General features: G+C 38.0%; 1 protein-coding gene across 2 annotated transcripts in view; it reads right to left on the reverse strand.

Annotated features, from left to right (window-relative positions):
• The window catches only part of LOC139454468 (TOX high mobility group box family member 4-like), a 163,942-nt gene that overhangs the window by 85,849 nt on the left and 60,990 nt on the right, over positions 1-17,103 (reverse strand). Inside the window, exon 1 of one of the 2 annotated variants that reach the window (XM_071236188.1) lies at positions 13,133-13,514. The exons of the other annotated variant lie outside the window; for it this stretch is intronic. Within the exon in view, the coding sequence (XP_071092289.1) occupies positions 13,133-13,207 (75 nt within the window). The 5' untranslated portion in view covers positions 13,208-13,514. Of the gene's footprint in view, positions 1-13,132; positions 13,515-17,103 lie in introns of those variants that run through there. 2 annotated transcript variants of the gene reach the window in all.

Here is a 17,103-nt window from a genome sequence, read left to right on the forward strand (position 1 = left end):
TGTTATATGCATCCTTAATTATAAGGGCAATTAAATTCTAGAAAATATATCTGGCATGTATGATGCTTTTCTTTTGCATCATTTCAGGCTGTCAGCAAAAACCACAACATTTACAATCTTTCAACTCTTTTTTCTCACCAAAATTATGTTCAAATAAGAGCCCCCTTTTTCTAATTTTGAGACCGCCTCGGGTGCTTATTACGTCGAATACAGTATTGTCTCATCATGTGCCACTTGTGGGTTTAACACATGCAAGTCACTGACCGCACAAGGTCAATGTTGGCCATTACAACTGGCATACAAAATTAATATGACCAATAAGATGACTACGAAGATGAGTTTAATGCTAGAGTTGTAAGGATATAGTCCATACATGATAAACACAGACTAATAGCAAAGTGTGTGGTAAATATAAAACATCAGCACAAGAAAAATATACATCTTGATTATCCGCCAAAACAGATTCTCTTGGGTGTAAAAGGCAAAATAGCAGTGAAAACTATATTATAAAACATCCTCCAGTAACCACTGACTCCAATGTTTTTGAAGTATTACAAAATTATATATATATGTTAGGGTAAGGGTTAGGGTTAGGGAGCTCTAACCCTCGCCAAATTTCATGAATGGTTAGGGGTGGAAATCTTTCCAAGTTTGTTTCCACATAAAAAAATATCATATATTCAGAACAAAAATTGTATTGAGCGAGCTCTTGGTGAGCAAAATACATATTAAATATTCCTCATTTTATAATATTTACGATGTAAAAACACATGAATGCAATAAAATCTTTATCATATATTGTCGTAAATATAGTCCATGTATAAGACATTATTTGACCCACTGAAGTGAGTAAAGAAACTGTGTAGGAGTACATTGTTTGAGTGAACTGCCCCAGTTATCAAAGAGTGCCACATTATTTACACCCATGTTTGTTTACAGAAGCCAACAGTGTAAACATAAACTAGTGCCTTTCCTCAACAGGAAGAGGGAATCATGGGTGGCCGAGTCGTGCAGTTGCTTCCCTTGAGTGCACCAGAATCCTAAGATCATATGTCTGAAATCCCATGCCAGGTTAGGACTCTTGGTTTGCCCATACATTAAGCTGTTGAAATACAAAACGTCAATGTCTCGGTTATCTGCCCAAACAGACTCCACTGGGCACAAAAGGCAAAACACTGGTGAAAACCATAGAAGTGTAAATGTTCAAAGTTTAAATCCAACTCACTCACACGCTCACACCGGAAAAAAAGGAGGGATAACCTGCAGAAATATTTTTCATTATATTTTATCCTTTTATCGTATTTCTTAACACTGCATTGCAACTTCACAGTGAGACTCCGCTGATTTCTCTAAATCCTTGCTGAAATATCATCAGACATTGCAATCACAGCAACTGGAATGACCTTAAAAAGTCACACTCAAAAATAAGAATTGGTAATATCAAACCTATTCTCTCAATTGCAAAAATTAAAGTATCATCAGCATCAATATCAACTTCACGTTTTTTCCACTAAAGTTTCTCTTCAAAGTCCAACAAATGTAATTATGTTTCCAAACTCATCCCCCACCCCAGCAAGTTCGCATGTTTTTCAACACAGCACCAAAGATTCCAGCTTTAATCAGCAAAAGGATTCCACACACTTTCTTATCAAGGGGGAATTTCTTATCTAAACCAGAAAAACAGCCCTCATTTGTTTTCAGGACCAAATGTCATAAAACTTCAAAAACACCTTTTACCACAGCAAGTTTTCATTTAACTTCTGCAAAGCAATCATTGATTGAATAAATAATGCATTAGTACTCCATACTTCTTATCATGTTAATTCCCTCTAAGGGTTTCGTAAAAAGTCCGAAGAGCTTTCAAAGTGATTTTCTTGTATTAAGGGGCTAACTTTCAAATATTCAATGCAAGAAGAAAACGAACATGGAAATTGGACAACAAGCCCAAGGTAGGTCTTCTTCAAGTGATGTACAGCCTGATTGCTAAACACTGCAGTTCCACATTGTTTGGGGGATGCTGGCTAGAATTTTTGGGCCTATCTATGCCTCCTCTCCTGCCGAAGATGCTGATGTCAGTGGAACACAAAGTAGAAGCAGGGCATCCTTAAATACGAATACATGGATCTTTAATTAATTAATTATCTGTATCAAACTCTAAATTTGTACTGAAAGCTTCAAATCTCATCCACACTCAAATATTTCTCATCCACAACCACATCTCTCTCCTCCATGACTCAAATCTGCTATTCGTGAAAGGCGACTCTGCTTGTCGTGAAAGGCGACTATGCTTGTCGTGAAAGGTGACTACACTTGTCGTGAAAGGCGACTGCTTGTTGTGAAAGGCGACTATGCTTGTCGTGAAAGGCGACTATGCTTGTCGTGAAAGGCGACTATACTTGTCGTGAAAGACGACTATGCTTGTCGTGAAAGGTGACTACGCTTGTCGTGAAAGACTACTACCCGTGCCGTAAAAGGCGATTAAACTTGTCGTAAAAGGCGACAATGCTTGACGTGAATGGCGACTATGCTTGCCTAGAAAGGTGACTATGCTTACCTTGAAAAGCAACTATGCTTGTCGTGAAAGGCGGCTACGCTTGTCGTGAAAGGCGACTATGCATGTCATTGATCCCAATTGCGTGGATCGATGCTCATGATGTCAATCACTGGATTGTCTGGTCCAGACGTGATTATTTACAGACCGCCGTCATATACCGGTAGTTGGAATATTGCTGAGTGCAGAGTTAAACAACAAACCAACCTACCAACCATGACTCAAATCACTCATCCATGACTCATATACATGTACCTCTCTCCATACCACAAATTTCTTTCTTTGCATGAAATCAAAACTTTTCTTTCAACCTGCACTCAGTGTCATAATTTAGTTTACAATCTACTTTCAATCCACTGAAAATCAATTTTAACCTCCCTATATTCTTCAGTACAACAAATAGGAGTTTATATGATAGCAGTCATAAAACTAACTACTATGGTCTGAGTAAACATGATAGTCAGTTAGCCCCAAGTCCAGTCATGGATTAACTTAGTTCAAGACATTGTTATCCAGACTCCCATTAATGATGTGTATTAAACAATTCTGTCAGCCTACACACACCAGTCTGGTGAGGTTCAAGTGCTGCCTATATATTTATATGTTTCAAGTCAAAGAAAGGGACCCTATGTTTAAAGTGAGGGAGGGAGTGTCTCCATGACAGCCGAGGCTTCTACATCCAGCTGCACCACCACTACACCCTTCATGATGACTAGTTGTACAGAAACTATTACATTACAGATAACATAAAGAACTGTTGCACGGAAAGTAGTACTCCTGTTTCTACTAGGAGGCAATCACATAGGCATTATAGTACAAGTTCTCTGAACAAAACATATCATTGGCAAAATTTCATGAACAGAGTAAACTTGCTGTGTAAGACTCAAAAAAAATCTTACGCACAGACAAATTTATTTGCAATCTTGCCGTCAAGGTTATGATTTAAGCTGTAATGACAATGATGACGAACCAGTACACAACTCCGACACTGTTGGGTACTTCAGATCCCATACATCAATGCAACTGAAGCAACCATTTTTGTCTTAAGAAATAAAAGTTGTAATATGTTCTTGAAATTATTAATTACAATATCATAGACAGCCTTCATGTAGCTCTTTTTGTTATGTGGACACTTTGGGACACTTTCTTAGTGTAATTTTCAGGAATAGTGATTGATAACTGAAGTTGCTTCATTTGGTTAAACATTTATTTTTACAAATGAAATATGAGAAACATTGCAAAAGCTTTGAAATATTACTGTATTCACTGTGAAAGTCTGAGCAGGATGAAAAATGGTAAAAGTTCTTTCAAGGACAAAATTCCAAATATAGCTACAAAAACACATATACCTTATATATCAGAAGAGCAAATTCACTTATCTTCAGGCATGCCTGAGTGAGTGAGTGAGTGAGTGAGTGAGTGAGTGAGTGAGTGAGTGAGTGAGTGAGTGAGTGAGTGAGTGAGTGAGTGAGTGAGTGAGTGAGTGAGTGAGTGAGTGAGTATGGTTTTACGCTGCTTTTTAGCAATATTCCAGCAATATCACAGGGGGGGAACACCAGAAATGGGCTTCACACATTGTACCCATGTCAGGAATCGAACCCGGGTCTTCGGCGTGACGAGCAAACGCTTTAACCACTAGGCTACCCGACCGCCCCGGCATGCCTGAAACCCATGATCATCAATTCACATTCCTGTTTTTGCACCTATGATTCTTGGTCTGCCAGCACCTACCATTGCCACCTACCAGTGTTAAACATCTAAGATCATCATCACTTTGTGCTTTCTCCCACATTAAACTTACACGCCATGATATAACCAGTACTGTCCAAGGCAGCAATAACCTCAACTCATAATTCAGTGTTTGAAATGAAGAAGGTCTTAAGTCCTTGAGGTCTGTTCCCACATCAAGCTGACACTCTGTATTATAACTGAAATACTTGTAAGGCTGTGTTAAACCAAACTCTTGTTTGAAATTAAGAGGTGAGGTGAAATGGGGTTTAACGTATTTGTCCAGACTGATGCCAATTTATAGTCTTAGCCCACTGAGATACCATGCCACAGTTTAACATGAATACCCCACTCAGACACAGTATACTGACTCAGAGCCGACCAGTCCTTGTTTTAGCCCCTTTGGTATGATGCGGCCGGGTGGTGAACCCCGAATCTTCCGCTCCCCAGGCAGATGCTATACCACTAGACCATGGAGGCCATCCTTGAAATAAAGAAGGGTCTTGGGCTCCTCGAGGCTTGCTCCTCTAGTATTTGAATGCAACGAACCCTAAATCTTTAACCATAAAGAAAACAAGGGCAAAAGTGAGCGTGGCTCACTAATACCCCCAACCCGCCTAGTGTGTCAGTAGTTTCAAATTGGATAATGGATAGGGTTAGAGTTTGAAAAAATCATTAAAAAAATGGAAAATTAATAAAAACATTTTTTTTCTTTTGACTGCACCCCTCCATATGACACAGATTATATGTACTAAGTTTGAGATGAATCCACTGAATAGTTTAAGAGAAATCGCGCGGACAAAATTTTCGGACGGAGGGACGGAACCTTGGTATAACTATATAGTTATAATTACAAGGACTCCTTGACCTTCAATGTTTTTGGAACACTGATTATGTATAGCATTTATTGGAAATATCCACCAAAATATCAATTCTCACCATCTGTGGCAACCAAATGTCAAAATTGCTATCCGAAGGCAACACAATAAATTATATACATGTGCTGTTTGTCTATTGTCCAAGACAGGACAAAAAAAACTGCCATCATATGTTAATACTCATTTAGACGATTTGAATCACTGAATTTCACATTTGCATTTAACAATGTATCTTGCGACAGGATTTCTGGTAGCCAATAACAACCTCCAGGGGTCGTTTTTTTCCATAGAGAGTTATATTCATGGCTTTCTTTACACAAAAGCATTAAAGAAGTATTTCATTGCAACCATTATGATCCATTCAAATTCTCCACGAGACATAAAAAAGGAAATGACAAAATCAAATGTAACCTCTGTGGAACCTAATCCAAGGCTTGCTAATGAAATGTTTTGTGTCCGTCTCTTCTCCTTAAACACTAAGCTGTCAGGGCCAGGTTAAATATTTAGACCAACAGACCCTGATTAGACCAATACCAGCGATAACTGTAAGGATAAACGTCATGGCAAATAACACCTGATTTCTTCAACCTCACTCTAATCTATACTGTTCATGTGTCAGACATATTGCTGGCATATCTAGACATCCTACAGTCAGACAATTAGATGATACAGCAGCTGAAGGATACAATATTAATATTTAGGTACATTAAGTACCTAAGTACATGTATTCATCAATGTACATGTCAGTATGTTACACTATTGTACATGTCAGTGTATGGTACACTATTGTACATGTCAGTATGGCACACTGTTGTACATGTCAGTATGTTACACTGTTGTACATGTCAGTGGGTTACATTGTTGTACATGTCAGTATGTTACACTGTTGTACATGTCAGTATGTTACACTGTTGTACATGTCAGTATGTTACACTATTGTACATGTCAGTATGTTACACTGTTGTACATGTCAGTATGTTACACTGTTGTACATGTCAGTGGGTTACATTGTTGTACATGTCAGTATGTTACACTATTGTACATGTCAGTATGTTACACTGTTGTACATGTCAGTATGTTACACTATTGTACATGTCAGTATGGCACACTGTTGTACATGTCAGTATGTTACACTGTTGTACATGTCAGTATGTTACACTGTTGTACATGTCAGTGGGTTACATTGTTGTACATGTCAGTATGGCACACTGTTGTACATGTCAGTGGGTTACATTGTTGTACATGTCAGTATGTTACACTGTTGTACATGTCAGTGGGTTACATTGTTGTACATGTCAGTATGGCACACTGTTGTACATGTTAGTTTGTTACATTGTTGTACAATATTGCCGGTATGTTACACTGTTGTAGATGTCAGTGGGTTACATTGTTGTACATGTCAGAATGTTACACTGTTGTACATGTCAGTGGGTTACATTGTTGTACATGTCAGTGGGTTACATTGTTGTACATGTCAGTATGTTACACTATTGTACATGTCAGTATGTTACACTGTTGTACATGTCAGTATGTTACACTATTGTACATGTCAGAATATTACACTATTGTACATGTCAGTATGTTACACTGTTGTACATGTCAGTGGGTTACATTGTTGTACATGTCAGTATGTTACACTATTGTACATGTCAGTATGTTACACTGTTGTACATGTCAGTGGGTTACATTGTTGTACATGTCAGTATGGCACACTGTTGTACATGTCAGTGGGTTACATTGTTGTACATGTCAGTATGTTACACTGTTGTACATGTCAGTGGGTTACATTGTTGTACATGTCAGTATGGCACACTGTTGTACATGTTAGTTTGTTACATTGTTGTACAATATTGTCAGTATGTTACACTGTTGTAGATGTCAGTGGGTTACACTATTGTACATGTCAGTATGTTACACTATTGTACATGTCAGTATGTTACACTATTGTACATGTCAGTATGTTACACTGTTGTACATGTCAGTATGTTACACTATTGTACATGTCAGTATGTTACACTATTGTACATGTCAGTATGTTACACTGTTGTAAATGTCAGTATGTTACACTGTTGTAAATGTCAGTATGTTACACTGTTGTACATGTCAGTGGGTTACATTGTTGTACATGTCAGTATGTTACACTGTTGTACATGTCAGTATGTTACACTGTTGTACATGTCAGTGGGTTACATTGTTGTACATGTCAGTATGGCACACTGTTGTACATGTCAGTGGGTTACATTGTTGTACATGTCAGTATGTTACACTGTTGTACATGTCAGTGGGTTACATTGTTGTACATGTCAGTATGTTACACTATTGTACATGTCAGTATGTTACACTGTTGTACATGTCAGTGGGTTACATTGTTGTACATGTCAGTATGGCACACTGTTGTACATGTCAGTGGGTTACATTGTTGTACATGTCAGTATGTTACACTGTTGTACATGTCAGTGGGTTACATTGTTGTACATGTCAGTATGGCACACTGTTGTACATGTTAGTTTGTTACATTGTTGTACAATATTGTCAGTATGTTACACTGTTGTAGATGTCAGTGGGTTACACTATTGTACATGTCAGTATGTTACACTATTGTACATGTCAGTATGTTACACTATTGTACATGTCAGTATGTTACACTGTTGTACATGTCAGTGGGTTACATTGTTGTACATGTCAGTATGGCACACTGTTGTACATGTCAGTGGGTTACATTGTTGTACATGTCAGTATGTTACACTGTTGTACATGTCAGTGGGTTACATTGTTGTACATGTCAGTATGGCACACTGTTGTACATGTTAGTTTGTTACATTGTTGTACAATATTGTCAGTATGTTACACTGTTGTAGATGTCAGTGGGTTACACTATTGTACATGTCAGTATGTTACACTATTGTACATGTCAGTATGTTACACTATTGTACATGTCAGTATGTTACACTGTTGTACATGTCAGTATGTTACACTATTGTACATGTCAGTATGTTACACTATTGTACATGTCAGTATGTTACACTGTTGTAAATGTCAGTATGTTACACTGTTGTAAATGTCAGTATGTTACACTGTTGTACATGTCAGTGGGTTACATTGTTGTACATGTCAGTATGTTACACTGTTGTACATGTCAGTATGTTACACTGTTGTACATGTCAGTATGTTACACTATTGTACATGTCAGTATGGCACACTGTTGTACATGTCAGTATGTTACACTGTTGTACATGTCAGTGGGTTACATTGTTGTACATGTCAGTATGTTACACTATTGTACATGTCAGTATGTTACACTGTTGTACATGTCAGTGGGTTACATTGTTGTACATGTCAGTATGGCACACTGTTGTACATGTCAGTGGGTTACATTGTTGTACATGTCAGTATGTTACACTATTGTACATGTCAGTATGTTACACTGTTGTACATGTCAGTGGGTTACATTGTTGTACATGTCAGTATGTTACACTATTGTACATGTCAGTATGTTACACTGTTGTACATGTCAGTGGGTTACACTATTGTACATGTCAGTATGTTACACTATTGTACATGTCAGTATGTTACACTATTGTACATGTCAGTATGTTACACTGTTGTACATGTCAGTATGTTACACTATTGTACATGTCAGTATGTTACACTATTGTACATGTCAGTATGTTACACTGTTGTAAATGTCAGTATGTTACACTGTTGTAAATGTCAGTATGTTACACTGTTGTACATGTCAGTATGTTACACTATTGTACATGTCAGTATGGCACACTGTTGTACATGTCAGTATGTTACATTGTTGTAAATGTCAGTATGTTACATTGTTGTACATGTATGTTGCACTGTTGTACATGTCAGTTTGTTAAACTATTGAACATATCAGTTTGTTACACTATTGAATATATCAGTATGTTACACTATTGTACATGTATGTTACATTGTTGTACATGTATGTTACACAGTTGTAAATGTCAGTATGTTACATTGTTGCACATACTGTAACCTCCTTGAAAGTTTGCCATCAAAATGATAAAGTTGGAAAGTATGTCCGGCATATCATGGACTGTCAGCTGCAGGAATGTCCTTTGTAGATGGCTTTGGATGCCAACCATTTTGGTAAAAAAAACATGAGGAAAATATTGTCCAGACAACCAAAGAATAATAATCAGGGCGAATCTGGAAACCAACCCTCAATCAGGGACTCCCTGGCACGGCTTGGGGACACATTTCTGTGGAGGAGACTAATGATCCACCCGTGCACCATCTCATAAGATAAAGAAACATAAATACAGACATCACAAGTCCTCCTGGCCACTGAATTAAGCATGATATCTAGCATCGTGAGTTGACAAAGCACCTGTTTCCATGATACAGCAAGGCCTGTCACACATCTCATGCTACACCAAGTTAATCCATCAGTGGACGAAGCACCAAACAACTCAAACTGAAGAAACAGATTATTTTTCTCACCGGAGATTCTTTAATCTTATCTTAAATCTATCTATAGGATTGTTTGAAGACACCTATAAATAATTAAACATGAAAATGATTTGATGAAGTTCTCTAAAAAGACAGATTCTGATTGATTTGTTTCGAAGTAATTTGAACAAAATCAAGCTAATCAATAAACAAATGAGACTATCTCACTCTGAATGTATAAAAGCTAGGTCTGCATGCAAGAATCACATTTATTGGGCCAACAGTTCTTTGATGTTTTGTTAATAAGAAGCAAATAGCCTATAAATCACGGACAAAGGATGACAAAAAGTTGTCCCTCGCCAAAAGGTCGGGCACAAGTTTACAAAGCAGAAAATTTGTTTGGGGTTCATTTTTCGTTGGTGTAATGTACCATGCATATTCATCACAAGAACATTTTATTACTAATCCTATCATTTCCTTCTGAAGCTAACAAAGCAAAACAAAATAAATTGTTAATTAATGCAATACAAAAATTTCCCCTATAAAATCACTGTCTGTAAATATCTGTTTATAATGGTGAAAATATTTATTTGCATTACTATGATCAAAGGATTAATTCCTATCATTTGACATTCATTTCAATAAATTTCATATTGTACTTTTCAGTGATTAATCATGAATCGAAGATGCCTTTTCCCACATGACTGGCTTTAATTTTCAATGTAAAATATAAAGGGGGGCCTCAGGATTACAGCTATATATTGTTAGAAACTTGTCAATTTTTCGTCATTAATTTCTAGTGAGTGTGTTTGGTTTAAATCCACTTTGAACAAATCTCAACTTTTAAAAAATAACTGGGATTCAAACTGTTTTATCCTGCTTCCAACTCTAATGATGCAACACTCAGGAGATACCAACAATGGGCCTCTCTCACTGTCCCATGTGATGTCTCAAGTCCAATACCTAGCTTGTAAGTTAACCTGGCCTTAGATCCCTGGGAAGATTCAGTCTTCAACAACCCGCGCTTGTTGTAAGAGGCAACTGATGGGATCGGATGGTCAGGCTCACAGACTTGGCCATAATCGTTTAATCTATAATCATAATCTTAACCACAAATATTTTGTATATTTTAAAATTGCATGTGAAAACTGATTATATCATGCTTTGATCTTTAAGTATCTATTTCTTTGAAAAAAAGGTCAATTATGTTTATGTGTAATAATGCATAGATTTAATTAATGTTTAAACATATAAATAAACATTTAATATCAAACATAAATATTCTCCATAGTCATAAACCCTTTATAAAATATACATTGTAAAGACTAATAAAATATACATTGATCCTTAAACATGTAAAGGGAATCTGATTAATAATCAATACTACCGAGAAAACAACACCTACAATATCATTCTCTTGTAGTAGACACAGGAGCAAGTATAAAATGACAACTTCACTTTCATTCAATAAAAACAATATTTTCAATCTAATGGTTGATACTGGTAAAATAAAAGTGACCAAACCTTTTTACAATCATACGAAATCTCTACTGATAGCATTGTGTGCGCCCCTGACTATATCATAACAATGAGTTTAGGAATCACTGCTCGATCTGTGATGACACCAGGTGTTCGTGAAATTGTAAGTGTATCCTGCCCCACCGGTGACACCCCTCACAAACACATCATACAAAAACAGTCCATACAAACTTTCCCTTCACAACCAGTTGTAAATACACAACTATCAAGTCATGAAATAAACACACAAAACAGCTATAATTTAGTCTAATGCACTGCATAAGAACACATACGGGAACATCACAGCTCACACAAAAATACACCTGTCTAAGTTTCGATTTCAAAAAGTGAAATTCTTTTGTAAGAAACATATTTCAAGAATAATGAATTGAATTTTAAGCTCCTCTTAAAGACCTACAGAGTTCACAGCATTTGGAATCTATTGTGCGATGAATAAATTCTACTTTGTAGAGCTTGTGACATTTCGTAAACAGGGATCGGACTGTGGTTTATTGCCACCAGAAAAATGGGGTTCTGTAGCAGTAAGTCAGTAAGACGCCTCAATCAGATACAAAACATCCCACACTAAAATACTAATCATATTTCTATGTAATAAATAAAATATAGATCTAATAAATCAATTTAAAGAATGTTTTAGTTCTCAAACGCAGTCATACATGAAAGACCATTCATTCTCTAACCATACAAGTAAATATGTAATGTATTTTCAATAACAATGCAAATTCAAATTTGGAATAATAATTTGGAATAAATTTAAATTAATCTTAAAAAGAAACCACAATTTATTTGATTTTCTAATGCTTTTTACCACATCTATTCTGTCTAATACACTTTCTCAGCAGTCTGTTAAGCCCTTTGTCACAAGACTGCAGGTGTTACATGTTATCTAATACACATAGAAAGGTGGTATAAAGGACTTGATGTCATATGACTTCACTTGTGCAGAGTTCGATATTTAGCAGTGGTTTTCTTAGAAATCTAGAGCTTTTTCACTTATTGTGTAATCCATCCTAATAAACACTGTAACAAGTTGGAGTTAACAGTTTTCATTATTGACATGGATTACCAGTGTTCGAAATATCTGCCTGCCCGACCTTCCGAGACGGGTTGATTTCAACTCGGGCTGCCAGATTTTCATATCCCCCTGCCCGACGGTTTATATTTCATATGTGAAAATATTCTAAATATTCCTTGATGATAAGCATTAATTCACATGTAAAGATGAATGATAAAATGTAACCAAAAAGAAACCCCGTTAGCTTTTAGACAACCTAAAATTTAATCCCTATTTAGGAATAAGGATATTTACATGATGTATTCTAGGATATTAAATACAAATCTGACCTAAAAAGTGTTTGCTATTTGTTTTCTTACATTACGTCATGTTCAATGAATTCGATTTAAAGTTTTAATTAAATTATCCTGAGAAACATATGATTATAGTGGGCAGGCAGGTTTTGGTCAGAGCTGGCAAGTATTTCAGCTAAGCAGTCCTGTGGTCTGGCTGAAATCTTTCAGAGTTTCATACCCTGGGATTACAAAAAATGGTTCAAATTAATCCACAGACAGCAAAGATTTGTGTATTTGTGAATGTAGAACGGGGAAGAGAGAGATGAAAGTCCACAGTATCACCATGCCAGGTCTGATCTCCAGTGCTTGATAAGACTGGCACCAAAATGCAAATCCTTTATACATTAATCTAAATTTGAAAATCACCAAATCATTTGAATTGTTTGAAAATAAAATCCCAGTACCTACAAAGATTCAAACATTTGTCTTAATTCTAACTTGAAGAAAACAATTGTCTAATCATAATGTCTTAATTCTGAAATTGAACTGTGGAAATCTTAAGTACAGAAAATTTGACGGCTAAACAAGCAGTTGACAGCATCACAGGAATCAATGTCAACAGAGTCTCCACACAACATCTTTCTGGGATTAACTACGACAGGATAATGGCTTTGTGGAAATAATGAACCCTAAAGTGATGATCAAGTGCCTTGTGCGAACCTACCTTCAAGACATAAGAGCTATACAAGGGCATACAATCCACCGAAGAGGCAGAACCTCGGTAACCTGCTGTCGTCATCCTAGTGAGGTTTGTGTCGATGACAATGTGAAATAACTCGCAATTAGACAGACATCGGCTGCCAAGTTTCAGTCGAGATCACATGATTGGTTCTGTATTCCATAATAGCTCGTTATGTCACTCTCGGAAAAGAGTCGTAGCAGACAATGATCAAACAATTAATTGTTCACTAAATGTTCCAGATCCTCTTCACTGTAACACTATGATGTAAGTCAGTCAATTTCCACTTCCGAAGAAAGTCTTAAGTCAAGAAGACTTGACGAGATTGAGGTTTTTTTTAAACGCTCCTGGTGTGACCTATTCCCACAAGACGGGTGAGAATAATGACGTGTAAAGGAGTCGCACATACACAGGGTGGTTGAGGTGAGGATTACGTTATGAAAAGTCAGTTTAAACGCCCCAAGTTGCACACGCACGTGCCTGACAATGAGCCGAGACGGAGAGCATTGTGATGACAGTGGATGACTGGCTGTCCCAACAATCTCAGCCCCTCCTTCGCCTGGCTCCGCACACCTGCCTCTGTGGGCGGGGAAGCGTATCAGCTCTCACCACAGACAGACAAGCTTTACACGAGGGAGAGAACACCACCCTGGGGGAATACCTGGCTCTTGCCACAGAAGTAATACCTGGCTCCTGAGACAGAAGGAATACCTGGCTCTTGAGACAGAAGGAATACCTGGCTCTTGCCACAGAAGTAATACCTGGCTCCTGAGACAGAAGGAATACCTGGCTCTTGAGACAGAAGGAATACCTGGCTCTTGCCACAGAAGTAATACGGGGCTCTTGAGATAGAAGGAATACCTGGCTCTTGCCACATAAGGAATACCTGGCTCCTGAGACAGAAAGAATACCTGGCTCCTGAGACAGAAGGAATACCTGGCTCTTGAGACAGAAGGAATACATGGCTCTTGCCACAGAAGGAATACATGGCTCTTGCCACAGAAGGAATACCTGGCTCCTGAGACAGAAGGAATACCTGGCTCTTGAGACAGAAGGAATACCTGGCTCTTGCCACAGAAGGAATACCTGGCTCTTGCCACAGAAGGAATACCTGGCTCTTGCCACAGAAGGAATACCTGGCTCTTGCTACAGAAGGAATACCTGGCTCCTGAGACAGAAGGAATACCTGGCTCTTGCCACAGAAGGAACACCTGGCTCTTGCCACAGAAGGAATACCTGGCTCTTGCTACAGAAGGAATACCTGGCTCTTGCCACAGAAGGAATACATGGCTCTTGCCACAGAAGGAATACATGGCTCTTGCCACAGAAGGAATACATGGCTCTTGCCACAGAAGGAATACATCGCTCTTGAGGTAGAAGGAATACCTGGCTCTTGAGACAGAAGGAATACATGGCTCTTGCCACAGAAGGAATACATGGCTCTTGAGATAGAAGGAATACCTGGCTCTTGAGACAGAAGGAAAACACGGCTCTTGCCACAGAAGGAATACCTGGCTCTTGAGACAGAAGGAATACCTGGCTCTTGCCACAGAAGGAATACATGGCTCTTGAGATAGAAGGAATACCAGGGCTCTTGAGACAGAAGGAAACCATGGCTCTTGCCACAGAAGGAATACCTGGCTCTTGAGACAGAAGGAATACCTGGCTCTTGCCACAGAAGGAATACATGACTCTTGAGATAGAAGGAATACCAGGGCTCTTGAGACAGAAGGAAACCATGGCTCTTGCCACAGAAGGAATACCTGGCTCTTGAGACAGAAGGAATACACAGCTCTTGCCACAGAAAGAATACCTGGCTCTTCCCTACAGAAGCATTATCTGGCTCTTCCTCACAGAATGATTTTCTAGCTCTTCCCTACAAAAGGATTATCTGGCTCTTCCCTACAGAAGGATTATCTACCTCTTCCCTACATAAGGATTATCTGGCTCTTCCCTACAGATGGATTATCTGGCTCTTCCCCACAGAAGGATTACCTGGCTCTTCCCTACAGAAGGATTATCTGGCTCTTCCCTACAGAAGGATTAGCTGGCTCTTCCTCACAGAATGATTTTCTAGCTCTTCCCTACATAATGATTACCTGGCTCTTCCCTACAGAAGGATTACCTGGCTCTTCCCCACAGAAGGATCACCTGGCTCTTCCCTACAGAAGGATTATCTGGCTCTTCCCTACAGAAGGATTATCTGGCTCTTCCCTACAGAAGGATTATCTGGCTCTTCCCCACAGAAGGATTACCTGGCTCTTCCCTACAGGAGGATTATCTGGCTCTTCCCTACACAAGCATTATCTGGCTCTTTCCTACAGAAGGATTACCTGGCTCTTCCCTACAGAAGGATTATCTGGCTCTTCCCTACAGAAGGATTACCTGGCTCTTCTCTAAAGAAGGATTTTCTAGCTCTTCCCTACAGAAGGATTATCTACCTCTTCCCTACAGAAGGATTATCTGGCTCTTCCCTACAGAAGGATTATCTGGCTCTTCCCTTCAGATGGATTATCTGGCTCTTCCCTACAACGCCAAACAGCCAAGCAACAGTCATGGGCTCCTGGAGACCTGTTTGGACCCAGAATCCTCATTGGGAACATCCACCAACAGACAGCATATTTTTTCCATCTTTGACATTAATTCATCGTGTCATTTGATAAACACCTGTCACTCCGAAACTCAGTTTGTGAAAAAAAAAGTATTAAGAAAACAGATAATCAATACATGATGGCCTAATGGGTCACAGTGACACTGTCTGACAGCTGCTGTGACAGCCATTAATTGATATAAGATAGGAATGTCGGTAATTAATTTTTGCTGTTATCATCACAAAAAAAATTCTTGGTAACATCAACACAAAATCTCATACTGGCAAAACTGTTTGTTTAAAATAACATGTCAAAATCATAAAGTTGAAAAAAGTTAAAAAGCTTTCATCAATTAAGTATGAAACTTACAAATCAGTTGAAGACATTCTCAAGAGGTACAAGTATATAAATTATTCCTCTTATAGACCGTCTTCACTTTGGAATCACTGAAATCAAAACCACAACATCTATTTTATCTTCCACAAAAACCACTATGTGACAGGTTGGGGATCACCGATCTGGTCATCACCCATCTGGTCATCACCAGCAGTGTGATCCGATCCGATCCAATCCGATACGTATCACGATACCATGCTCACGATCCGATACATATCACGATTCTTGCACATGCTCTTATCGGTGGTGCGTAAGTCATCTTTTTCATAGACAGGATGGCCAAATACCTGGCACACTAACAATTAACAGTTTGCAATGTCAAGTATGGCGCAAAGGATGAAAATATTTACGTTTTCACTACTCATTTTCACTAGTAATTAGTGTTTGGTGTAACATTTATAAAAGAATACATTTAAGGTTTGAATGATACTTTTTACTTAGTATGCAATTGCGATTGATATTTGTTAGATTATCTTAATAAAAATATAATAAAAGGAGCCCAGAGACTTGCTTAATACTGCAGTAATCTAGACTTGCCAAACATCATAGACTTGCATGGGCTGTATTGGATATATTTGTATCAGGTTCTGTATTAAGAAGTTAAAGAACACCTGATTTTCATATGACTATAGTTAATCTGTCATATCTTTTCCTCTAACAGTGAGTACCACTGAAATAAAGTAGCAATGGTCAGCACGTTATGGTTAGTCAGGTAATTAGAATCACATCACTTTTTCTTACTATGTCGGTAATAAATATACCATGCGATCCTGTTTTTTTTAAGTTTGTTTAAAATATATATATATGTTTGTTTGTTTTTTATTTTAGGCCACAATCAGTAACATCCATCTATATAATGGCAGCCTGTATATAATCAAGTCTGGACATGACAATCCAGTGATCGATATTGTGAGAAATGATTGAAGTTGTCGGGGTATGATGACACAAAATCAACCAAGTAACCGAGCC

This window comes from Haliotis cracherodii, unplaced genomic scaffold (genome assembly GCF_022045235.1).
Source record: "Haliotis cracherodii isolate W230 unplaced genomic scaffold, xgHalCrac1.p SCAF_10, whole genome shotgun sequence".
In the NCBI taxonomy this organism is placed as follows: domain Eukaryota; kingdom Metazoa; phylum Mollusca; class Gastropoda; order Lepetellida; family Haliotidae; genus Haliotis; species Haliotis cracherodii.